The sequence below is a fragment of the Chlorocebus sabaeus genome, chromosome 26 (assembly GCF_047675955.1).
Source record: "Chlorocebus sabaeus isolate Y175 chromosome 26, mChlSab1.0.hap1, whole genome shotgun sequence".
In the NCBI taxonomy this organism is placed as follows: Eukaryota; Metazoa; Chordata; class Mammalia; order Primates; family Cercopithecidae; genus Chlorocebus; species Chlorocebus sabaeus.
Window position 1 is genome coordinate 18,551,864 of NC_132929.1, and position 26,462 is coordinate 18,578,325.

Genomic DNA, 26,462 nt, shown 5'->3' on the forward strand with positions numbered 1-26,462 from the left:
TGTTTTGAGCTTACCTTCCTATATACTCCTTTAAATTCTGGCCTACCTGTGTGTGAGCTCATAGTATATGTCACATAGTATATGTGAGCACATAGCTTCCAGAACATACGGCTTTCTCTGAGTTTTTAAAGATAGTATGTGACTGAGAATCCTTTCTTTCTCATAACCAAGAATCCAGAACTGTGCATAAGAGAGGCAGAAACTAGAGGAACAATAGGAAAATATCTTTGGGTTCTACCCTCTCATACCCACTTTGCCTGCATTGTAACTATGAGACACTGAGACAGAGTTCTACATGTGATTGATGGCAACTACTTTTCTACTTCATCCATTTCTACATAAAACACCATTCCCAGATCTAGAAGCTTTGCAGATTTGGTACTGGGAGTCCTTCTATTCCTGTACATCAAAGTGACCTCTGTACATCAAAGTGACCTCTGCCTTAGAGATTTCCTTTAGAAAATTTCAGCAGGGGACTTGGTGCCTGTGACATCACTGGTGCTGGGAGGCTGCCAAGCACCTTGAGCACAGGGTCTCAGTAGAGTTACGGTGGCCCATAGTTTCTTCAGAAGGATCCAGCAGTTCTTTCCTCAGGCCAGCAGCATTTGATGGCAGATGAAGACAATCTTATGTCTAACCTTGGCAGTGAGGAGTGTTGGATACAGGAGCAGAAGTGCTCTGGTTCAGGGCCTGGCGTGATGGCTCATGCCTGTAATCCCAGCACTTTGGGAGGCCAAGGTGGGCGGATCACAGGGTTAGGAGATCAAGACCATCCTGGCTAACATGGTGAAACCCTGTCTCTACTAAAAATACAAAAAAAAAAAAAAATTAGCCTGGCATGGTAGCACGCACCTGTAGTCCTAGACACTGGGGAGGCTGAGGCAGGAGAATTGCTTGAACCTGGCAGGCGGAGGTTGCAGTGAGCCGAGATTACTCCACTGCACTCTATCCTGGGTGACAGAGCAAGAGTCCATCTCAAAAAAAGAAAAGCAATGTTCTGCTTCAGGAAACATGAACAGCAGGCAAGTCCTCATAAGAGAGCTGCTCAGTGAAAGATGCTCCAACAGAAATTTAATGAAGGATGATCCTAGTGTTGAATAACCGAGAGCTCTATGGGATGGAGAATAAGGTAGAAGAAGTGACACAAAGTGGATTCAGGGCTTAGGCTGGAGCTTTTGTTTTGTCAAAGCGACTTTCCTTCTTTGTAGTGAAGTCATGAAAGTAGCTCCTATTTTAGGTAAGGTTTGTGTTGGGAAGACTCATTGAAGATCTGTTTTTCCCAGAGTTCAGAGGTTTACAGAAAATATCACTGCAACTTAAATAGCTGAGAATGGAAGAGATGCATTGCAGCAGACAAAATTGGTTCATGTCCTGGCTGTGGTACAGAAAAGATATGTGACCTTAGGCAAGTCATTGAACCTCTGAGCCTGTTTCCCTACCTCTAAAGAGACAATACTTCCATCTGTTTTCCAGGGATTCTTGTGATAAAGATCGAAAGAGCGAGTATATATGCATGGTGTGGACACACCCCACAACCCCTATTGCTGCCAGCAAGGCTGCCTCCCTTTCTCTTTCCTGTTCTCCTGTCGCAACCCAGCTCACCTGTCCACCCCAGAGTACATCATGGTGTTGTGCTCTTCTCTTGCCTTTTAAAAGTCTTCTATGGCTCTCTAGCCCCACAGGCACTGACATGACCTTTCAGACACACAAGCATGTGTCCTTTCATTCAGAGAAGACAGGAATTTCAGAATCACGCCCTCTCCCACACACTGCCTCCACTCTTGAGCCACCAGCTCTAGGAGCCTTGGGCTGGTCCTGCCCAGCTACCGTAGCCAGCATCTGTGCCAATCCGTGGTGGAGGTGCTGGGGTGTGGTGCTCAAGTCTGTGATTGGGCAAAGGGACCCGGGAGAGGAACCTGCACGACTAGAGAAAAATATAAATTGTCAGCTGGGCTCCCAGTCTGGATTTGTGGTTGTGTGTCTATGAGTCTCTCCCTCTGCTCTTGGATGGGGTTGGCTCCAAAGCCTCCCTTTATCCCAGGCTTCCTTTCCCTCATTTATCTCTGGAGCAGCATTCATGAGGAGCCTGCAAAGCTGGAGCTGGCTCCAGAGCCAGGGGAAATCGACCAGTCTGCCTTTCTTTTCTCCTTGCAGCAGTAATCCAGACCAGAGAGGAATTTGTCTTTGAATACTGTTGCCTGTGTTCTTGGCATTTTCCCATTTGGAATTTTAGGGGGTTAACCTTAAGTGCCTAGAGCCTGGGAGACACTGTTGCTGCTGCCACTGCCACCACTACTGCCACTGCGGCTTTAGTAAGTAGATGCTGCTGCAATCTGCTGCAGAAGCTGCCAGACCCCGAGACTGGGGGAGGGCTGTGAGAGAAGAAGCAGGAGGGTGCAGTGGAGTCCTCACAAGCAGGTGACTAGGCAGCAGCCGGGGGATACTGGAGCCACCAGAGATGAAAGGCAGTCACCTGATAAAGACAGAGGTCCCTTGGCTGGCAGGTAAATGAAGACTTGCCCTTTGTAATCTACCCAGACATGTAGCATAAGGTTGCTATTTTCTTTTTCACCTGCTTTCTGGGAACTTGACAAAATGTGCTTAGCAGAGGGGCCATTCTGTCTGATCGTGTGGCCTCCTGGGTGAACGTGCTGCATCTATAGAGATCACAGCAGACAGCCTCTCCTTACAGGTCCTATTGCTCTGCAGGAAACAATATCATAGCTGCCACCTTCTTAGGTGAATGGTAGGGAGCGCCCCTTCTAGGGTGAAGCAAATTGTAAATCTGAAGGTTGAGGAGAAAGCCAGGCAAGGAAGATGAGTAATCTCAGAGTTCCGATAAAGATCCTGCCTCAGCCTCCTGCATCTGGTGGTCTGTGGGTCTTAGCTGGGTTTGTCTAGGACCCTTTGATGGGCTCATGTTTGTAATTCAGCCATTTCTTTAGTCAGACAGAATTTGGAGCAGTAATACAAGCACGGTACATATAGATGTATGTTTCCTGTTAACTGCTTTTTCTATTTGTTTGGCATTAACAGGTTTCTATTCCAATTGCTATCCTGAGCCTCCGCGTAACAGAGTACCCTTCCTCTTTCTGTATGCTCCACTGTGTATATCTGGCCTTTTGCCCACAGCAATCAGTGCTAGTCTTCTGAGCACACTCACTCAAGTGTCTGGACATGTTCTAGTCCTTGGACCTGTTGCAGATTGAATGACCTCATAGCCTCCTTCCCTGGGAAGAAACTGTGGTTGTGTCAGCTCCCACTCCCATTCCCCCGGGCTATTCCACCTATCACTCTTCACCCATCCATCTTTCACTGTCCTCCAAAGGCTGCATTATGAAATCTTAATTTCTTCCAAGGCAGGGGCGGCAAACTTTTTCTGTAAAAGGCCAGATAGTATTTTAGGCTTTGTGGGCCATATGGTCTGTGCTGCAACTACTCAGTTTTGCCAAGGTGGTGCAAAAGCAGCCCTAGACAGTACGTAAATAAATGGGTGTGGTTGTGTTCTAATAAAACTTTATTAATAAAAACAGGCAGCATACCAAATTTGTACTCATGGGCTTTCATTTGTGGACCTCTTCTGTGATACCCATGTGATTTCATTCTGCTGTACGAAGTGGTAGATCTCCTAAAAAGTGGTTCCCTTACAGCATACTGGTCATACTGCCTGAGATATGGTTCCAGCATCAAACCAATAAGCTTCTCCAAGCTTCCAAGTCATGACATCCTGGGATTGTAGGGAAGGCTGGATAAAGCAGGCTTGATTCTAACTTTTTTGTCAGCCTCGGGCAGAATCTGACTGTTCCCAGCTACTCCCATTCTGTGCCCATCCTGGGGTATCCATATAGTTGGCTCTTTTAAATACCTAAATAACAGGGATGAAGATACCCTGCAGAAAAAGCATTTGAGGTCCTTGCATGACCCCAGGGAAAGGTCGGCAAGTGAGTAGAAGCTGTCAGTTTCCAGAGTAAGCCTCTGAATCATCTATGGTCATATAGGAACCTGGTGGCAGAGTAAGGCATGACTAAAATCTAGAATTTTTTAGGCCGGGCATGGTGCATAGTGGCTCATGCCTGTAGTCCCAGCACTTTGGGAGGCTAAGATGGGGAAATCACTTGAAGTGAGGTGTTTGAGACCAGCCTGGCCAACATGGTAAAACCCTGTTTCTACTAAAAATACAAAAATTAGCCAGGCGTAGTGGCACATGTCTGTAATCCCAGCTACTTGGGAGGCGGAGGCAGAAGAATCGCTTGAACTCGGGAGGTGGAGGTTGTAGTCAGCCAAGATCTTGCCACTGCACTCCAGTCTGGGTGACAGAGTGAGACCTTGTCTCAAAAAAAACAAAAAAAATGTAAAATTTTTTAAAGCTGTTTATTATGGAAGACTTCAAATACAACACAAATTATCAACTCATGGCTAATCTTAGTTCTTTTATATCCACACTCACTCTCCCTCATTCCGTCTCATTGGATCTAGACAAATTCTTGACATATTTCACCAGTAAATGCTTCAGTATATATCTCTGAAAGGTGTGGTAGAGTCTAAAACTCTTGGATCCTATTCCAGGGCTTATTCACTGAAAACAGCTCTCAAGTGGAGACCAGCTGTGTTTTGGGTCACACACACAGGCATGGTGTGTATGTAAATTATCAGCTGGCTTTTGCTACCAGATCACAGAGGATTTCTGTTTCAGGGAATGGAGATGCAGTACAATCTCTGAATATGTAGGAGAGAGTGTTTCTGGAGCTTCTGCTTTACTGAGTGTTTCCAACATATTTTTAGCAGACACCTTTTGATTCTTTTTAAAGGACCAAACTTCTGAATTTAGCGAAAATGTTTTTGTGTCTTTTTAAAAAGAACAATTTTCCTGGTGATTTTCCTTATCTACAGTGGATCTGTGTTTCTGCTAAACCCACAACTCTAAGAATACGTCAGTTTAATGACCATTCTCCCCTCCTGCACTGTGACATCATGACCTGCCTGTGACACCGTGCCTGTTTGTCCAAGGTTGCCAGAAGTCCAAAGCACTCTCTACCCTGTTGATTGCAGGGGCTCTCTTGGAAGGCCTTATACTGCTGTCAGTTTGTCCTGAGCTTGGTTTGCATTTCCTGTTGGGTAACCTCAGCTGCTTCTGTGACAGGAGAGCGCTTGAAGAGCAATGTGACGAGGACCGTCAGCCACTGAGGTATGGAGAGACATCCCACAGGGCCCAGATTCAGCAGCAGCAGAGCTACGTGGAGGATTTGAGGCATCAAATCCTAGCAGAAGAGATTCAAGCTGAGAAGGAACTGGAATTTGACCAAACTTGGATTAGCCAGCAGATTAAAGAAAGTAGGTGTCCACCACTTAATGTGTTTGCCTGACCTCCTTATTCTTTCATTTTCCTGCTTCTTCAGCCTTCTGTATTCTCTCTTTGGTTTTCTTTGTGATATGATGGAATCTTTGGTATTAGATGTTCTCTTTTCTTTTAGACACCAGAGGTTCTTATAAGAAGAGGGCTGGAAGCAAGAATAAGGAAGCTAATTTCCTTATTGTCCTCAGAATTATGGACCTCCTACTTACCACTCCTCATTTGCTTATGTGTCCATACACTATTGCCTGCCCTAACATGTGCCCACTGTTGTGCTGAGGCTTGAGGGTCTTCATTCCCTTACCCTGTGGTAAGGGAGCCCTGTAGCCCTGCAGCCCTCATCCTGCCACATCACCTTGGCCAGCTCTTTCACTCCACACAGGTCCAGCCATGGCTGGAGGTGTCTGAGTCCAGGCAGCCACAAGCAGGGAAGGAGATGCTGAACTTCTCTCTGGGTGTTTTTGGTTCCCAGACCAGCAGTGTCTGCTCAGAGAAGAGACCTGGCTGGCCAGCTTGCAACAGCAGCAGCAAGAAGACCATGTAGCAGAGAAAGAACTTGAGGCATCTGTGGCACTTGATGCGTGGCTTCAGACAGATCCTGAGATTCAGCCATCCCCATTTGTCCAAAGTCAGAAAAGGGTGGTGCAACTGCAGCTCCTGCGGAGACACACTCTTCGGGCAGCAGAGCGGAATGTCCGGCGGAAAAAGGTCTCATTCCAGCTAGAGAGAATCATCAAAAAGCAGAGGCTGCTGGAGGCCCAGAAGAGACTGGAGCAGCTCACGACATTGTGCTGGCTCCAGGATGACAGCACCCAGGAGCCCCCATACCAGGTCCCCAGCCCTGATGCCACAGTCCCACAGCCTCAATGTAGAAGCAAATTGACGAGTTGCAGTTCTTTGAGCCCCCAAAGGCTCTGCAGCAAGCACGTGCCCCAGCTACACAGGTAGAGCCAGTAGTTGTCACCTGGAAGCACTTGGTTAAAGTTTACAACCTTGTTGCCCAGGTAGTGTTCTGTTTTTCCCCATGCCTCATTTCCTCAGTCTGTGAAATGGAAGGATGTGTATAGTCCTCTTTTCCTCATGGCTTTTTCTGTCTTCTGGCTACTCTTCTTCCTTCTGTGTATATCGTTTTAGATTCAGGCCATTCCCATCTTCCTTACCCTCCAAGCAGCAATTCTTGCTTCTTTGGTAATATCTTAGGGGTAAGGATCTCGGCCTCATTTTTCATCTGTTCCTTAGACCTGGACTATCCATATATGTTTCTTTGTAAGTCACACCTCAGTCTTGTCATGCCTGTAACCAGACTTCTTGACTCCTACACCACCTCCCTCCCTGACCCACCACATCAAGTGAGCTTTCTGACCCCACCTCCCACCTGGTGAGTAAGCTCTCTTTTTGACTCCCAGGTTCAAGTTGGGACCTTCCTCCTTTTCTCCATTACCCCTTATATGCCATCAAGGCCAGGCTGTATTATCTCCCAGACTCGTTGGAGCAAGGGTTTGTGTCTTATATCTCTTTATATCCTCAGGACCTAGCACAGGTTCTCGTCCATAGGAGGTTCACAATTAACGTCTGTTGGTGTTATGTTTGCTCACCTCTCTGGTCTTCAAAGTACTCGGTGGGCTTTTTAGAAAAAACTTTAATATGGAAAAAATTTAAACATATGCCAAGTTGGAAGAATAGTATATGTATCACTGATACTATTCAGCGATTATTAGGCTTTACACACTTGCCTACCTTCCCATTTTCTGAAGTTTTTTAAAGCAACTTCTAGACACCTTTTCCCTTTAGTTCTGCATTTCTAAGTATATACTTCTAAAAAAAAATGGACTTTTCTTGTAACCACAGTGTTATTGTGACAGCTACCAAAATTAAGATTATTTGATGTATTCTAAAACCTAGGCCATGTTCAAATTTCTCTGCTTGCCTAAAACTATTTACAGTTTTCTTTTTTCTCTCTCTTTTTTCTCTAACATGGTTCAGCATTAAAATGGTTGGTTTTTCAAATCAAGATCCAAGCAGGATTTACATGCTGCATTTGTTTGTTGTTTTTCAGGTTTCTTTTAACCGTTCTTCTTGTTTTATTTGTAATCATTATTTTTACTACTTCATATTATTGATAATTACAGTTCTGTAGAATGTGTATCACTCTATAGATTTATCTTTTGCTTCCTTATAATACCATTTAAATTGTTCCTCTATTCCTCATATTGCCTATTAATAGGAAACTTTCTCTGTAAGTGTGATTAGCTTCAGTTCAGTTTTTTTTTTTTTTTTTTTTTAATTTTCTTTTTTGAGACAGAGTCTTGCTCTGTCGCCCAGGCTGGAGTGCAGTGGCGCAATCTTGGCTCACTGCAAGCTCCGACCCCCAGGTTCACGCCATTCTCCTGCCTCAGCCTCCCGAGTAGCTGGGACTACAGGTGCCCGCCACCACACCCGGCTAATTTTTTTAAGTTTTTTTATTTTTGTAGTAGAGACGGGGTTTGACTGTGTTAGCCAGGATGGTCTCGATCTCCTGACCTTGTGATCCACCCATCTCGGCCTCCCAAAGTGCTGGGATTACAGGTGTGAGCCACCGCGCCCAGTCACTTCAGTTCAGTTTTTTAATAAGATGAAGAAATTGAGGAACAGTGTGGGCCTGGAGCTTCTTGGAGAGCTAGGGCTAGTGTCCACAATTTCCTTTAATACCTAGAGAGCTTTTCTCTGGCTCTGAAGTCAATAGGAGACAGTGACATTGGCCTTGTTTTTAACCTCCTTCTGTTCACAGGAAGTAGTATCTCTCACGTCTTCTGAGATAGCTTTCCTTGTCTTCACAGCATTTTCCTAAGTTGGAATCCCTCTACCACATTACCACCTATGCCTGACCCTACTCACCAAACATCAGAGAAAACATCATCAGAAGAGTGTTTGTCACAGGCTGCTTCCTACCCTCCAAGGACAGGGTGTCTCCGCAAGAACGGCCTGCATTCCTCAGGCCATGGGCAGCCCTGCACAGCCAGAGCAGCCTTGTCCAGGAAGGGAGCCTCAGCTCCAGACACTTGGCTCACCGTGAGTCCCAACTCTGTTGGCATCCAGGAAATGGAGAGGGTGGGTAAGCAGCCCCATCAGATGGTGATCCAGGGCTTAGCATCTCTGAGGAAATCAGCTAACAAGCGAAAGCCAAGGCATGAGCCAAAGATCCTCACCTCTACTACCCAGACCGGAGGGGCGAAAGGACTAGCAGACCCTAGCCACACACAAGCTGGGTGGCGAAAAGAAGGGAACCTTGGGACCCACACGACTGCTAAGGGAGCCAGTTGCAATTCCTCATATCCTCATGGACCCAGGCAGACTGCTGGGCATGGAAAGGCAGTCAAGACTTTTTGGACAGAATACAAACCACCTTCTCCAAGCAGGGCATCAAAAAGGCATCAGAAGGTTCTGGCAGCTAGGGTCAGAAATATTACCAAAAAGTCCTCTCACTTGCCTCTTGGCAGTCCTTTGAAGAGACAACAAAATACGAGGGACCTAGACACCATGGCCCCACTCACAGATTTTAGTCCAGTAGTGGATCATTCAAGAGAAGACAATGATTTTTCTGACTCAGATAGCAACTACTCAGTGGATTCTCTCTCGTGTGTCTATGCCAAAACCCTGATAGAGCCACTAAAGCCAGAAGACCCTCAGGAGAGGAAGTGGGATTTCCCGGAGCCAGAGAACTCTGAAAGTGACGACAGCCAAATATCTGAGGACTCACTGGCTGAGAAGAGGTACCAAAGCCCACAAAACAGGCTAGGGGGAAATCATCCCACCAACCACCATGGCCACCCCAGGACCAGAACTAGATCTTCTGTGAGGGGCTTCACTGTACCCTCAGACAGTGACCTACTTGCTCAAACTCACAGGAGCTTCTCCTTGGATAGCCTGATTGATGCTGAGGAAGAACTAGCGGAAGATCAGCAAGAAGAACCTTTCCCTGGTTCAGCTGATGAGATACCCACAGAGACTTTTTGGCACCTGGAGGACTCCAATCTGCCTGTAATGGACCAAGAGGCAATATGCAGGCTTGGTCCCGTCAACTACAGAACAGCAGCTAGGCTGGATGCCGTCCTGCCAATGAACAGTTCGTTTTACCTTGATCCTCAGTTCCAACCCCATTGTGAGCTCCAACCCCATTGTGAGCAGGCAGAGTCACAGGGAGAGCCAAGCTACTCTGAACAGGCCAACTCTCTCCAAGGCATGCAGCTTTCAAGAGAGAGCCCACTGATGTCCATGGATTCCTGGTTTTCCTGTGACTCTAAGATCAACCCCAGCAGCCCCCCAGGAATAGTGGGTTCTTTATGTCCAAGTCCTGATGTGCAGGAATTTCACCACTGTAAGGGGGAGAGACCTGGATACTGGCTAAATACTGAGGAACTAAAGCCATCAGATGCAGAAACGGTTCTGCCATATAGCTCCAAACTGCACCAAGGCAGTACTGAGCTCCTCTGCATTGCAAGAGATGAGCACACAGCCTCTGCTTCTGATACGTCCAGGCTGTCTCTCTGGGGAATTCAAAAGCTTATTCAACCAGGAGCTGATGGCACTTTTCAGGGCAGATGCATCCATGACACGACCCAGCAGGGCAGCTCTGAAGCATCCCACAATTCTAGTGTATCAAACGCGCTGTCTGCCTCTGCCACCACATTGACTCATGTAGGCGGCACCCACGAAAGGGACTGGTCTGCCCTTCAGCAAAAGTACCTCCTTGAACTCTCTCGCCCTGTTTTGGAGGCCATAGGAGCGCCCAGGCCAGCTTTCCCCTACCTTGAGGAAGACTCTGGTTCCCTGGCCCAAGCTTCTGGCGAAGGAGGAGATACTCCATTGCCAGTTGGCCCTAAGGTATCTAGCAATCTGAATCTCAACAACTTTCCAATCCATCTGTCCAGAATCAGGCGTTTGAGGGCAGAGAAAGAACAGGACAGTTTAAATGCCAAATTAGAAGGTGTTTCAGATTTCTTTAGCACTAGTGAGAAAGAGGTGAGTTATGACGAAACTTATTCAGCAGACTTAGAATCATTGGCTGCTTCTCGATCTACAAATGCACAGGTCTTTGCAGTAGGGAACACGATACCAGATTCCATGACAGAAGCATGTGAAGTCAAGCAGAACAACTTGGAAGAACGCCTTCAGAGTTGCAGGAAACCTGGACTGATGACTTCCTCTGATGAGTATTTTTTCCAGAAGAACGCTTGTCACAGTAATGTCACTACAGCCACCAAAGCAGACCATTGGCCCCAAGGCTGGGCTCCTCTCAGGAAAAATAGTGCAGTCCAGCCAGGGCAATTAAGTCCTGACAGCCAGTACCCACTAGAGGAAGAGAAGACAGATTGCCAGGAGAGCTCTCAGGAAGCAGTTAGAAGACACATAAATATCTCCTTTGCCTTTCCTTCAGGTCCAGAGCTATACCTTCACTCTGCTGCCTGGAATCCATTGTCATCTTCCCTGCAGCCCCCACTCTTGGAAACATTCTATGTGACCAAAAGCAGGGATGCCCTGACAGAAACTGCCTTAGAGATTCCAGCTTGCAGAGAAGTAAGGGTACCTTCCCCACCCCCCAGGGAAGCCTGGGGCTTTGGTCACAACGGCCAAGCTCTCCAAGATGCTTATTTGAAGAATAATTTGCCAGTGCTGTTACAAAACCAGAATTCTAAGGTTGCCTCATCTCAGCAGGTCACAACTGAGATACCAGTAGGTCTGAATGCCGGGGAAGTCATCAGAGAATCAGGTAAATGCCCTGGAAATATTACAGAAGAAAGCCATGATTCAGTTTATTCTTCTGTTACTCAGAACAGACATTTTCTCCCCTCTACCAGCACAAAAGTATGTGAATTTGAAAATCAAGTTGGAATTTTAAATAAACACAGTTTTCCAGCACTTGAAGGAGGAGAGGTCACTGCTCAGTCCTGTTGCAGTGTTTCCTCAGACAGCACTGAGTCTGGGAAGCCTCTCCTCCTCTTTCTCGAATCTGAGGCATGTAAGGAAGAAGATCTGGATCAGAATACAGTTCTGAGGCAGACCATCAATGTAGGCCTTGAGAAAGACTTGCCATGGGAAAGTGCTGTTTCTTTGAAGTCCAGATCAGTACATCATAGAGTAAGCAGCCCAGTGATGGTGGCCCAGGATGAGAGTCCAACCCCTAAATGGGAAGGGAAAAATGAAATTAGGCTTCTTGAAAAAGCTCTTCATCCCAAAGATAGCTCAGAAGAGTTTAAGCTTCCAGGCACAAAGCCTGCATATGAGAGGTTCCAGTTAGTTACATGCCCTCAGGAAAGAAACCCCGGTGAATGCAAGGGTCCTGGAAAGTCACAAGAAATGTTAAATCCCAACGGAGAACCTTCTGAAAAGAAACAGAATAAAAGAGTTAATAATACTGATGAAATGGCTAGGCTAATTAGGAGTGTAATGCAGCTGGAAAATGGCATCTTAGAAATTGAATCTAAGCAGAATAAGCAGGCTCATGCTTCCCACACACCAGGTGTCGATAAGGAGTCAGTGTTCCAGGACCAGAAGGAGCAGGAGAAGACTGACCATGCCCTTAGGCCAGACAGCTCTGGAAACCTTTTGACCTCTAAGGATCAGCCATCTTCTCCAAGACAGGCAGATGCTACTGTCTTTAGGGATAGTGAAGCTGGAGAGATGGAGGTTAACAGCACTGGGAACCATCCCCAGGTCCAGAAAATCACCCTGAACCCCTTCAGGTCAAGGGAAGGTGTACAAGAGAGTGGACCTGTGAGAGAGCACACCCACCCAGCTGGATCAGACAGACCTGCCAGGGATATTTTTGATTCTTTAGGGAAACACACAACTTGCAGAGAGTTCACCAACACTTCTTTTCGCCCACAGAGAATGAAAGCCTTGACTAGAGCTCTGCCATTGCAGCCCAGGCTAGAGAGGTCTTCTGAGAATAATGGCCAGTTAGTAAAAGCATCAGCAAGTCTCAAAGAGCAGCCTTGGGGCTTAGGAAGTCTTGAGGAATTGGAGACTGTGAAAGGTTTTCAGGAAAGCCAAGTTGCTGAACACTTAAGTAGTTCCAACCAAGAGGAGCCAAAAGCTCAAGGTAAAGTTGAAGAAATGCCTATGCAAAGGGGACGCAGCCTACAGGAAGAAAATAAAGTGACTCAGAAACTTCCTAGTCTCAGCCAGCTTTGTAGGGACACATTTTTCAGCCAGGAAACTGTCAGCCCGTTACTAAGCTGGACCGAATTCTCTACAGCTCCTCTTCACCAAGACCTGAGTAATACCTTGCCCTTGAATTCTCCAAGGCGGCCAAGAAGCTGTCTTCATGTACCTGGTGTTCTAGGCATCTCTTCACTTGACTGTGTGCTGGATCTCACAATGTTGAAAATTCATAACAGTCCTTTGGTAGCTGGAGTACCTCATCAGGACCAGAGTACAGAGACCAGAGGCCACAGCCCTGAAGGAAATGTTAGAGGGGGTTCCTCCGAGGCACACACTGCCTGGTGTGGGTCTGTGCGATCCATGGCCATGAGATCTCATAGTCAATCTGGTGTACCAGAGAGCATTTCTCTGGGGAAAGAGGACAAGATCTCAGCAAGCACCAGCCCCCAAGACCATGGAAAGGACCTCAGAATCACCTTGCTGGGTTTCAGTACCAGCGAAGATTTTGCTTCTGAAGCCGAGGTGGCTGTGCAGAAAGAAATAGGAGTGAGTTCGCTGAACAAGGTCTCTAGCCAGCCTGAAAAGAGGGTCAGCTTCTCCTTGGAAAAGGATAATGACCAAGCCAGCAAGCCAAGGCAGAAGGCAGAGGAGGAGACTGAGGACCTTGGACTGACCAGCAGTGTTTCCTTAGCACCTGTTTCCCTGCCGAGGGTGCCCAGTCAGGAACCTAGGCTGTTGGAGCCCTCTGACTATGCATCCATGTGTCTGGCCATCTTGGAGGAGATCAGACAGGCAAAGGCCCAGAGAAAGCAGCTTAATGACTTTGTGGCCAGAGGCACAGTCCTTTCTTACTGTGAAACTTTACTAGAACCTGAATGTTGTTCAGGGGTTGCTGGCAGGCCTCAGTGTAAACAAATAGAACTGTCATCATCAGACCAGACCAGGAATGAGGTTGAAGCACCGGGATTTCATGTGGCATCTCTGTCTGCTGAAGCAGGGCAGACAGATCTGTCAACTGATGAGAGGAAAGTCCAGGCCACACCTCTGTCTGCAGACAGCTTTCAATCTCTGCCCAATACGGAAAGTGACAGACAGCCGTGGGGTCCTATGCAGGCTTTCTCCCATGCTGCCCCTGCTCTAGACAAAAAACATTGTACTGGAGAACTGAGGCAGTTCGCGGGAACAAATGAACCGTTTATATGTCACTCTGGTTCTTCTGAAATCCTAGAGAAAAAGGAAGATGCAACCAGAACGCCTTCCTCTGTTGATCCTTTGGCCCCAGACAGTCTTCTTTCTTCAGCACCTGTGGAGGGGGTCAGGAGGGTAGTATCAAAGCAGGTAGTGGCTGCCTTATCTTCTCAGGCCCCTTGTGATGATCCTAGAGTGACTCTGCATGAGCTAAGTCAGTCAGTTCCGCAGGAGACTGCAGAGGGCATACCCGCTGGCAGTCAGGACAGCAGCCCAGAGCATCAGGAACCCAGAGCTCTAAACACCACATACAGAGAAGTTTCAGGTAATTCATTAGTGACTGCACAGGAAGAAAAAACAGCCCATTTTGAAAGTCAGTCTGTGACCTGTGATGTTCAGAATTCTACAAGTCCCTCAGGGCCTAAGCAAGACCATGTCCAATGCCCTGAGGCTTCCACTGGCTTTGAAGAAGGTAGGGCAAATCCCAAACAAGATACCATTCTGCCTGGAGCTCTGACAGGGGTTGAACTGGAAGCTCCCACACAGCAGTGTGTGAAGTGGAAGGAGAGTGTTGGGTCTGGGTTGACAGAAATCTGCAGGGCTGGCAGCAAACATTCCAGACCAACTCCACTGCCAGATCAAAGACCAAGCCCAAATCCTGAGGGAATTGGAGAGGGAGCCCCATGCAGATATCCATGGGAAGCTTTACATGGCCCTGTCTTCTCAAGGAACCCTGAAGGCAGCAGGACTCTTAGAACGTCTAGAGGAAAAGAGAGCAGAACTCTTCCTTGCCGACAGCCATGCAGTTCTCAACCTGTTGCTACTCGTTCTTATTCCTGCCATTCCTCTACTTCGCTGTGTTGTAGAGGTGGTGACCTGGGGAAGGAGCCTTTCAAGGCTGCCCTACATACTGTCCACTCACCCTGTGGAGTACCTTCTAGGGCCTATGAAATGGATGAGACAGGAGAGACCTCTTCTAGGGGACCTGATGTGCTCTTGACACATAGCCTTGAGCCAAAAGATGTTAATAGGGAATTTAGTATAACAGAGAGCAGCACTTGTGAGCCCTCTACTGTGGCTGCTATCCTATCTGGGGCTCAAGGCTGCAGATCCCCTTCTGCCTCTGATGTGAGGAGGACAAGTTCCTTCAGCCACTCAGCTACTGATGGAAGCTTAGGATTAATAGGCGCTCCTGAGAAAAAGGTTGCTGAGAACCAAGCAAGCACAGGACTTGAGGCTGCCTCTTTCCCTGCAGGCATGTACTCTGAGCCACTGAGGCAGTTTAGGGACAGCTCTGTAGGTGACCAGAATGTACAGGTATCTCAAACCAGTCCAGAACCACCTGCAACAACTCCGGGACCACACCCCCTGGATTTAAGTGAAGGGTCTGTGGAGAGCAAGTTGGTGGCAGAGCCACGGCATGAATGTTTTGAAAATACCACCAGATGTTTTTTGGAAAAGCCACAATTTTCCACTGAATTGAGAGATCACGATTGCTTGGATTCCCAAGCCAAGTTTGTAGCAAGGTTAAAACATACCTGCAGCCCCCAGGAAGACAGTCGCTGGCAGGAAGAAGAGCAGCACAGAGACCAGGCTTCAGGTGGTGGTGAAGGCTTCACCCAGGGTATGAATCCCCTTCCTTCTGATGAAGGTGGCTTAGATAGCTGTCAGATTTTAGATGCTAGGAGACAGGAGGTGGCTGTGGCCAAGCCTCCTGTGTCCAAGATTTTATCACAGGGCTTCAAAGACCCAGCCACTGTGTCCTTGAGGCAAAATGAAACACCACAGCCTGTTTCTCAGGGGCCTGGCAACCTCTATACTGGCAGAGAGCAGCCAGCCCTCAACCACAGGGGCTCACTTCCTGTGACTGCAATCTTCTCTGGCCCCGAACGCTCCAAGTCCTCCCCCACACCACGGTTCTCAGTTGTCAGCTCTTCTCGTTCTCTTCAGGAGCTAAACTTGAGTGTGGAGCCTCCTTCCCCTACAGACGAAGATACACAGGGGCCTGACAGATTGTGGAACCCACATCTCAGGGCCTATTCCTCAGGAAAGTCAGTGGCAAGAACATCTCTGCAGGCTGAGGACAGCAATCAGAAAGCCTCATCTCACTTGGATGATGGCACTACTGATCACAGGCCCCTGAAGCCTGCCACCCCTCCTTATCCAGTGCCTTCTACCCTCTCACACATGCCAACCCCTGATTTCATGACCAGCTGGATGTCTGGTACTTTGGAACAGGCCCAACAGGGAAAGCCAGAGAAACTGGGTGTCCAGGTTAGGCCAGAAAATTGGTGCTCTCAGATGGACAAAGGAATGCTGCACTTCGGCTCCAGTGCCATCAGTCGCTATGACCTGCCCTGGCGTCCAGAGGAGCATGCACGTATCGGCTGGAAGCAATATGTGTTTGGCAGTACGATCGATGTTTCCTGCAGCCAGAAACCCCAGGGCCTGACACCATCAAATGTGGCCCGGTGCTCCAGCGTGGACAATGGCCTAGAAGACCAGAACTCCTGCTTCCACTCTCACCTCAGCACTTATGCCAATATTCGCGATCTGTCAACCACACACAGCAGCACTGAGAATGCCCAAGGTTCAAATGAGGCCTGGGAAGTATTCCCAGGGAGTTCTTCAATTTCTTTAGGAGACCCCCACATCCTGACGAGCTCTGAAGGAGTAGCCCCCACTTCAGGTCATGACAGAAGACCCCGGTTCAGGGGCCCTTCTGGTGAAGCAGACTGTCTGAGGAGTAAGCCCCCCTTGGCTGAAGGAAGTGCTGTAGGTCCAGCGGATGAGATTATGCTGCTGTATCCATCAGGGGCAGGCTGCCCTGTGGGACAGACCAGGACGAACATATTCAAACAGGGCACACAGACCCTCGGCAGCAGGTGCCACCAGAGCAGCACTGACATCTCCTTTGCTCAGCCTGAAGCTAGTGCGGCATCAGCCTCTGATCTGGCCTCATGGACCAACATGCACAATCTGTCTCTCCACCTCTCACAGCTCCTGCACAGTACCTCAGAGCTGCTTGGGAGTCTCTCCCAGCCAGGTGTGGCCAGAAGGGAGCAGAACACCAAGAGGGACATCCCAGATAAAGCCCCACAGGCCCTGATGATGGATGGCTCTACTCAGACCACTGTGGATGAAGGCAGCCAGACTGACCTCGCCTCACCCACCCTGCGCCTCCAGGCTTCAGAGGCCGAACCTCAGGGGGCCAATGTGATCCTCGAAGGGCTGGGTTCACATACCTCAACTGTGTCTCAAGAAGAGGGAGATGTGCCAGGGGTACCTCAGAAGAGAGAGGCAGAGGAAACAGCACAGAAAATGGCACAGCTCCTGTATCTTCAGGAAGAAAGCACTCCCTACAAGCCCCAGAACCCTTCAACACCCTCATCCCACTTGGGGTTTCAGAAAGCCCCCCTTAGGCAGCATCTTCCTTCTGTGGGCCCCTCAGTTTCTGATGCTTTCCTGCCTCCCAGCTTCCAGCCAGAGGAGTCATCTTGCATAGCTGTCAGCAGTCCCAGTCCCAGCCCCTGTCATTCCCCAGGGCTCCTTCCCAGTACTTCCCAGTACCCTGGGGACCCTAGGGTCCAGAAGAAGCTGGGCCCCACCAGCGCTTTGTTGGTGGACAGGGCCTCCTCCCCAATCCTCACTCTTAGTGCCAGCACCCAAGAGCTGGGTCTTCCCCCAGGCTCTTTGACCCTCTCAGCCCCTTCAGCTCACCCTGTTGAAGGCCACCAGAAGCTTGACTCCAGCCCAGACCCTGTGGGTGCCCCAAGGACTCCGATGGATAATTATTCCCAAACCACTGATGAGTTGGGCGGCTCCCAGAGAGGTGGAAGTGCATTACAGAGGAGTAACGGGAGGTCCTTCCTTGAGTTACACTCCCCGCACAACCCACAACAGAGTCCAAAACTCCAATTAAGTTTCTTAGGGCAGCACCCTCAGCGGCTTCAGCCCAGGACCACGATTGGGGTCCAAAGTAGACTGCTGCCACCACCACTGAGGCACAGGAGCCAGACGCTGGCCGACAGCTTTGTGGCTGAGGAGGTGGCTTCCCCAGAGCGTGGCCCACTGAGCGGTGGGGAGCCAAGTCAGTGGCGGAGCAGGATAGAAAATGGAGGTGAGAGTTCAACATCTCCAGGGGAACCACAACGCACTCTGGACCGACCTTCTTCATGTGGAGGCCTCCAGCACCTCAGCCCCTGCCCTGTCTCTGAGTTGACTGATACTGCAGGGCTCCGAGGTTCTGCCTTGGGCCTCCCTCAGGCCTGCCAACCTGAGGGGTTACTGTGCTCCAGTTGCCAGATGTGCATGGCCCCTGAGCCCCAGCACCACAGTCTGAGGGACCTCCCGGCGCATAACAAATTTAGTAACTGGTGTGGGGTTCAGAAGGGCTCACCTGTGGGGGTGGACATGACTGAGGAGGAGCTGGGGGCCAGCGGTGATCTCAGCTCTGAAAAGCAGGAACAGAGCACCCCACAACCTCCTAATGACCACAGCCAGGACCCTGAGTGGTCCCAGGGGGAGCAGATCCCCCTGCAAGTTGGGGCCCAGAACCTCTCACTCAGCGTGGAACTCACAGAAGCGAAATTGCACCACGGCTTTGGGGAGGCCGATGCCCTGCTCCAGGTGCTGCAGAGTGGGACAGGGGAGGCGCTTGCTGCTGATGAACCTGTGATATCCACCTGGAAGGAGCTCCATGCACGGTAAGGGCCCCCAGCCTGGAGTTGGGAGGGGAAGGGTTGGGCTGTGAGGAAAGAGAACCCCAGAAAGCTAATAGCTTGCTGTTTCCTCTGCCCTGGTTCATCTCTGGGATTTTCCAGGGGTCAGAGATAGCTCTTAAAGTGAAGGACATTCAGGGCCAGCTTCAGCGAATCATGTTTTGCCTCAGGCAAAAAAAAGCCATTGAGACCCTCAGGAGAGAGCGGGCTGAGCGACTTGGGAACTTCTGCCGGACACGATGCCTTAGCCCGCAGAAACAACTGAGCCTCCTGCCCAACAAAGAGCTCTTCGTGTGGGATCTTGACTTGCCCAGCAGACGCCGAGAATACCTGCAGCAACTGAGGAAGGGTGTTGTGGAAACCACCAGGTAGGGTGGACCCAGAACCCTGCTGGAAGCAGGCTCTGTTGCGGGAGGGGAGTGTGGAGAGCAGGAGCTGAAGTTTTAGCATCCTGGAGGGTTCTCTATCTGAGACAGGGTATGTGGAAAGAGGACATAGAAGGGAATGGAGTGAGGGAGGAGTTGGGCAGAGAGAAGGCACAGGAAAGGATGGACAGAAGGGCTCTGACATGCTATGCATGTCTGCAGGCCTGGGTCTCAAGGTGGCTTGGTTCTCTCTGTACAGCAACCTCTCCTGAGGCTAAAAAATCAAACTTTAAAACCCTGTGGGCAAATGGAGGATGGGTCTTTTAAGAAGGTGGTATCACCCAAGCTAGCCTTGGATGGACAGACCAGGACTGTTACCCACCCACCGTGTTCTTTCCACCCCGTGATCTTCCTCAGGAGCCCAGAGTCGGTGTCAAGGTTGGCACAGCCACCCTCTGACATAGAGCTGATGCTGCGAGACTACCAGCAGGCCCATGAGGAGGCCAAGGAGGAGATTGCCCGGGCCCGAGACCAACTGCGGGAGCAGACTGAACAAGAGAAGCTGAGAATCCACCAGCAGATCGTTTCCCAGCTGTTGAGGGTGTGGAGTGGGGCAAGCCTCTGATTTCAGGATAGGCCTGGACCTCAGACTGGTCCACCTTCACCGTGGCTACCTCTGAATCTTGGGACATGCATAACATTTGGAGGAGGCTGTGGGACCCCTGTTGTCAACTCAAAGCTGAGCTCACTCTCTTTTTACATCATCACACCAGCTCCTTTCCCTGGCCACAGCCTGGGAGAAAGAGGCTTCGGTGTGAAGTGCAGGGTATGGGGAAATATGAGCAGCGGTGGCTTTGAGGAAGCCAGGGCATGTGAGGCTAAGTCAGGGAGGCCCTGGGAGGTGGACAAAGGAGCAGTAGAGGTGAGCAGGGAAGGGGTGGCTTTGGGTAGGAGAGGGCATAGCCAGTGAGGGCACGTCAGAAGCTGGTAAATGGTGATTTGTCCTTCCCAGGAAGAGGATAAACTACATACCTTGGCCAACTCCAGCTCCCTGTGCACCAGCTCTAATGGAAGCCTCTCATCTGGTATGACCTCTGGCTATAATAGCAGCCCAGCCTTGTCAGGCCAGCTCCAGTCCCCAGAGAATGCGGTGAGTAGGCAGATGTTGGGAATGAGCCAGGGGCCCAGACTGCCAAGGCAAGAGTCTGGGCGGGATGCTGTGCCTCCTAGAGGCCACTGCTGACATGAGCCCTTCTTATGTACCGGCCTTTGGTTTTCCATTTAGTTTGCCCCTTGCCTCTTCTGTTTGTTCATTCGTTCAACAAAGGTTTATTCTGTGGGTATCATTTTAGGATACAGCGGTGAGCAAAACTGTTCTTGTCCTTAGGCTGTTTGAGGGATAAATATTAAACAACTAATTTTATAGTTCAGTTATTGTTGCAGTAAATTGTTTGAAGGAGGGTTGCTAAACCAGCATAAAACCAGGGGTCTGACTTAGTCTGGAAGGTCACAGAGATATTCCGAAAACAGTGTGTTTAGACTGAGACTAAAAGGATATGAGGTAGTTAATGCAGTAAAAGCTTAGTGGTGCTGTTATCGGGAAAGATGTGGGCCTAGCAAGTGAGGCCTTGAGGACGAAGAGTTTGAGGAACTAAATGAAGGTTAGTGTGGTTGGAATGTAAAGAGTGAGACAGGAAAATGACATGAGAAGGGACTAGAAAATAATGTGGACTATAATGAGAGTCCTGGCCCCTTTCTAATCCATTTCATTGTGTGACTTCCCAAAAGTGAAAAGGCTGCTGAGAGATGATTGCTTGCTTTAGGGCACTGCCAGTGAAGATGATCAGAGGTGGATGTAATGGAGAGAGAGATCTACGGGACTTGGTGACTGGTTGGGTGTTAGAGGAAGGCAGACGGGGAGTTGAGAACAGCACACACACTTTTGACTTGAGCAGCTGAAGGGCGGCCATGTGAACAATGACAAGGAACACTGGAGGGAGAACCAGGTTTTGTGTAGAAGATGATGAGTTTAGGTTTGTACTTACTGAGTTGACGGTGCCTGTGAGAAATCCAGGTGTAGCAGTTGGAAATCTACAGCTCGTAGGTAAGATCTGGCTGGGGATAAACATTTGAAATTCATTTTACAAATACAGCATCATTTAATAAAAATAATATTTAAACAGTAGCAAAGGACATCCAATGTCAGGTGCATGTTTGAGTCTCCTATTTCCTTTCCCCAGAAGCAGTCATTTACCCCAGTTTGGTGTGTATTTCCAGGGATCATGTATATACGTCTTTTTGTAAAGCAGATGAATGGGAGTATACTGTACTCACTTTCTCACTTTGCTTTTTCTTTTAAAAATATCTTTGGGATATCATTGCATATCAGTAAATCTAGTGCCGACTTATTTTATTTTTTTTAAGAGCCAGGGTTTTGCCGTGTTGCCCAGGTTAATCTCAAACCCCTGGGCTCAAGCTGTTTGCCCATCTCGACCTCCTAAAACGCTGGTATTACAGTTGTGAGCTACCGTGCCTGGCCTTCTTTTTAACAGCTGAATAGTGTTTCCTTTTTTCTCTTTTATTGCATGTTTTTAAGTTTGATGTTTTATATAGATAATATATTCATATAGTAGAAAGGGTACAAATATATACATATACAGATTGAGCATCCCTAAGCCAAGTATCAGAAATTCAGGATACTCCAAAATCGAAAACTTTTTGAGCACCGTGACACCAGAAGTGTAAATTCTACACCTGACCTCATGTGACAGGTTGAGTTGAAACACAGTCAAAACTTGATTTCATTCTCAAAATTATTTAAAACACTATATGAAATTACCTTCAGGCTGTGTGTATAAGGTATATATCCAACATAAATTTTGTATTTTGACACAGATCCTATCCCCCACATATCTCCTCATGCATATGCAAATATTCCAAAATCCAAAAACATTCAAAATCCAAAACACTTCTGGTCCCAAGCATTTTGGAGAAGGGGTACTCAACCTGTAAAAGGGATACAGGGAAGTACCCGTCCCTGCTGTCAGTCTACCTCGTTCCTCTCCCTTACCCCACCCAAGGAAAGCAGTGTTGTTTCTTGGAAGGTGTCCGCCTAGGGGTCTTTATGCATACAAAATAAAGCATAGTATGCCACTGTCCTATACCTTATGTATCTTTTTCACTCAGTATAATTTGGAACTCTATTTGAATATGCAGAGAACTTTCTCATTTTTTTCATTGCTGCGTGGCATTCCATTGTAGAGTTGCACCGTAATTTAACCAATATTCTAACTTGGGTTGTTTTCAGACTTTTGCTGTTATCAGCAATAGTACGGTGAATAACTTTATGCATGTATCATTTTGTACATAAGCAAATATATCTGTGGGATACATTCCCAGAAGGGCACTTGTACAAAGAGTATATACATTTAAATTTTTGATAGACTATTTTCTCTCAAAGATGAGCTAATTTATACTCCCACCAGTAATAGCTGAGAGTTTACCTTTTCCCACACTCTCACCAACATGTTATCAAATGTTTGGATTTTTTGCTGAAAATTATATCTCATTTTTCTCATATGCTTAAATATTTTTATTTCCTTTTTCATGAACCATCTGTTCATATTCTTTGCTCATTTCTCTTTTTCTCTTACCAATTTCGAGAGTTCTTTGTATTTTAGCAAGAATAGCCCTTTGACTGATCTGAACTATAAGTGTTTGTTTCCCAGTGCTTCATTCTCTTTTGTCTTTGCTGATTTTGTTTGGGGCCATGCAGGCAGATATACTTGCCAGTTTTCCTTTTATGGTATCTAGGTTATAAATAATAACTAGAAACACATTCTTCAATTCAAAATTATAAAGAATTTCTTCCATGGTTTCTTCTAGAACTTCTGTGGTTTTATTTTTTCATATTTAAATCTTTGTTCCTTTTGGAGTCATCTTCATATGAGGTCTGGATCTGATTGTGTTTTTTCCAGATGTCTGTCCAGTTGTTCCCGTAATGCTTGTTAGTTTATCTTTGCCTCACCTGTTTAAGGGGTCCCTTTTCCTTACACCAAAGCTTAGAATAGATTCTACCCAGCCGGGCGCGGTGGCTCACGCCTGTAACCCCAGCACTTTGGGAGGTCGAGGCAGGTGGATCACGAGGTCAGGAGATCGAGACCATCCTGGCTAACACGGTGAAACCCTGTCTCTACTAAAAATACAAAAAAATTAGCCAGGTGTGGTGGCGGACGCCTGTAGTACCAGCTACTCAGGAGGCTGAGGCAGGAGAATGGCGTGAACCCGGGAGGCGGAGCTTGCAGTGAGGCAAGATCACACCACTGCACTCCAGCCTGGGTGACAGAGCGAGACTCTGTCTCAAAAAAAAAAAAAAAGAATAGATTCTACCCTGTGGTAGTGTTAGTCTACCACTACCCTCATTGCTCTTCTCTTTCTGAGTTTACCAGAGTATTCTTTCTTGTTTATTAAAAAAAATTGTCTTATTTTATTACAATTTACACATAACGTAAATATTTGTGAGGTACAGTGTGATGTTTCAATACACATATACGTTGCGTAATGATCAGATCAGGCAATTAGCACATCCATCACTTTAAATGTGTATCATTTCTTTATGGTGATAACACAAAACCCTATCTTCTAGCTAACTTGAAATATACATTACATTGTTATTAGGTATAGTTGCCCTGTTGTATTTAGAACACCAGAACTTATTCTTCTTCCTTTCTAACTTTGTACTCATTGACCAACCACTCCCCATTACCCTCTTCCTGATCCCCTCCCCCTGATCCCCTCCCCAACCTCTGGTAATCACTATTCTACTCTCTCCTTCTATGAGATCAACTTTTTTATTTTCTTTTTTTTTTGAGACGGAGTCTCGCTCTGTCGCCAGGCTGGAGTGCAGTGGTGCGATCTCAGCTTACTGCAAGCTCCACTTCCCGGGTTCATCCCATTCTCCTGCCTCAGCCTCCGAGTAGCTGGGACTACAGGCACCTGCCACCATGCATGGCTAATTTTTTGTATTTTTAGTAGAGAAGGGGTTTCACCATGTTAGCCAGGATGGTCTGGATCTCCTGACCTCATGATCTGCCCGCCTTGGCCTCCCAAAATGCTGGGATTACAGACATGAGCCACTGCACCTGGCTACTTTTTTTTATTTTCATTATTTATTTATTTTTGAGACAGAGTCTCACTCTGTCGCCCAAGCTGGAGTGCAGTGGTGTGATCTTGGCTCACTGCAACCTCCGTCTCCGAGGTTCAAGCGATTCTCATGCCTCAGCTTCCTGAGTAGCTGGAATTACAAGCGCCCACCACACCCAACTATTTTTTGTATTTTTAGGAGAGATGGGGTTTCACCATATTAGCTAGGCTGGTCTCAAACTCCCGACCTCAGGTGATGCACCTGCCTCAGCCTCTCAAAGCACTGGGATTACGGGTGTGAGAGATCAACTTTTTTAGATTCTGCATATGAGTAAGATCATGTGGTTGTCTGTCTATACCTGGTGTCTTTCACTTAGTATAATGTCCCTGGGTTCATCCATGTTGCCACAAATGACAGAATTTTATTCTGTTTTATGACTGAATACTATTCCATTATGTATATATACCACAGTTTCTTTGCCCATTCACCTGTAAACATTTAGGGGGATTTCATCTCTTGGTTATTGTGAGTAGTGCTGCAATAAATAGGGGAGTGTAGATATCTCCTTGACATAGTGATTTCATTTTCACTGGCTATATACATAGTGGTGGAATTGCTGGATCATGTGGTAGTTCTGCTTTAGTTTTTTGAGAAACCTTCCTACTGTTTGCTATAATGGCTGTATTAATTTACATTTCTACCAACAGTGTATAAGAGTTCCCCTTTCTCCACATCCTTACCAACATTTGTTGTTTTTTGTCTTTATTACAGCCATTTAGATGGAATGAAGTGATATTTCATTTTAGTTTTGATTTGGATTTTCCTAAAAACTAGTGATGTTAAGCATTTTTTTCATATACCTGTTGGCCATTTGAATGTCTTTTTTTGAGAAATGTGAATTCAGGTTTTTGCCTATTTTAAAGTTGGATTGTTTGGGATTTTTGCTGTTATTTGAATTCCTTATATATTCTGGATATTAACCCTTTGTCATATGCATAGTTTGCAAATACATTCTCTCATTCTGTGGGATGTCTCTTCACTCTTTTCCTTAGCTGTGCAGAATCTTTTTAGTTTGATGTAACCTCATTTATCTATTTTTGCTTTTGTTGCTTGTGCTCTTGAGGTCTTATCCAAAAATTCCTTGCCCAATCCAATGTCATAAAGCATTTCTCATATGTTTTCTTCTTATAGTTTCATATTTTCTGGTCTAAGATGTAAGTTTTTGAACCTTTTTGTATATAGTAAGAGATAGGGGTCTAGTTTCATGCTTCTGTATGTGGATATCCAGTTTTCTCAGCATCATTTACCACAGAGACTGCCCTTTCTCCATTGTGTGTTCTGTCTTTGTCAAAAATCACTTGGCTGTAAATGTGTGGATTTCTGTGTTCTCCGTTCTGTTCCTTTAGTCTATGTAACAGTTTATATGCCAGTACCATGCTGTTTTGGTTACTATACCTTGGTAGTATTTTTTGAAGTCAGGTACTGTGATGCCTCCAGCTTTGTTTTGCTGATAATTTCTTTGGCTGTTTGGGGTCTTTTGTGGGTCAATATGAATTTTAGAATTGTTTTTTCTGTTAAGAATGTTGTTAGTATTTTGATAGAGATTGCATTGAATCTGTAGATTGCTTTGGGTTATATGGACATTTTAACAATACTCTTCCAATCCATGAACATGGGATATCTTTCCATTTATTCATGTCCTCTTTAATTTCTTTCACTGGTGGTTTATAGCTTTCATTGTAGAGATCTTTCACCTCTTTCTTTTTTTTTTTTTTTGAGACAGAGTCTCGCTCTGTCAGCCGGGCTGGAGTGCAGTGGCTGGATCTCAGCTCACTGCAAGCTCTGCCTTCCGGGTTCCCACCATTCTCCTGCCTCAGCTTCCCAAGTAGCTGGGACTACAGGCACCCACCACCTCGCTTGGCTAGTTTTTTGTATTTTTTTTTTAGTAGAGACGGGGTTTCACCGGGTTAGCCAGGATGGTCTCGATCTCCTGACCTCGTGATCTGCCCGTCTTGGCCTCCCAAAGTGCTGGGATTACAGGCTTGAGCCACCACGCCCGGCCTCTTTCATTAAGTTTATTCCTAGGGACTTTATTTTTTTGTAGCTATTATAAATGGGATTGTGTTCTTGCTTTCCTTTTCAGATAGTTTGTTTTTGGTATATAGAAACACTACTGATTTTTGCATGTTGATTGAGAAATAAAAGTAAAATTCTAAGCCTCCAACTGACTGAACAGACCACCTCTCAGCCAGGGAGACCCCAGAGAAACCTTAAAAGCTGAGTGCTGACCAACAGAAGATGTTGAAATAAATGCCCTGGCCGGGCACGGTGGCTCATGCCTGTAATCCCAGCACTTTGGGAGGCTGAGGCAGGCAGATGACAAAGTCAGGAGTTCAAGACCAGCCTGGTCAACATAGTGAAACCCCATCTCTACTAAAAATACAAAAAATTAGCCAGGTGTGGCTGGGATTAGAGGTGCCCGCCACCATGCCCGGCTAATGTTTGTATTTTTAGTAGAGATGGGGTTTCACTATGTTGGCCAGGCTGGTCTCCAA

General features: G+C 47.1%; 1 protein-coding gene across 5 annotated transcripts in view; it reads left to right on the forward strand.

Moving 5' to 3' along the window:
* STARD9 (StAR related lipid transfer domain containing 9) overlaps nt 1-26,462 on the forward strand; it is a 151,846-nt gene that overhangs the window by 106,552 nt on the left and 18,832 nt on the right. For 4 of the 5 annotated variants that reach the window (XM_008016888.3, XM_008016887.3, XM_073012084.1 and 1 more), the window contains 6 exons: nt 5,141-5,331; nt 5,823-6,294; nt 8,167-18,384; nt 18,570-18,767; nt 19,182-19,365; nt 19,777-19,914. In XM_008016888.3, coding sequence (XP_008015079.3) covers nt 5,141-5,331; nt 5,823-6,294; nt 8,167-18,384; nt 18,570-18,767; nt 19,182-19,365; nt 19,777-19,914 — 11,401 coding nt within the window. Of the gene's footprint in view, nt 1-5,140; nt 5,332-5,822; nt 6,295-8,166; nt 18,385-18,569; nt 18,768-19,181; nt 19,366-19,776; nt 19,915-26,462 lie in introns of those variants that run through there. The other variant, XM_008016889.3, reaches the window with a different exon arrangement.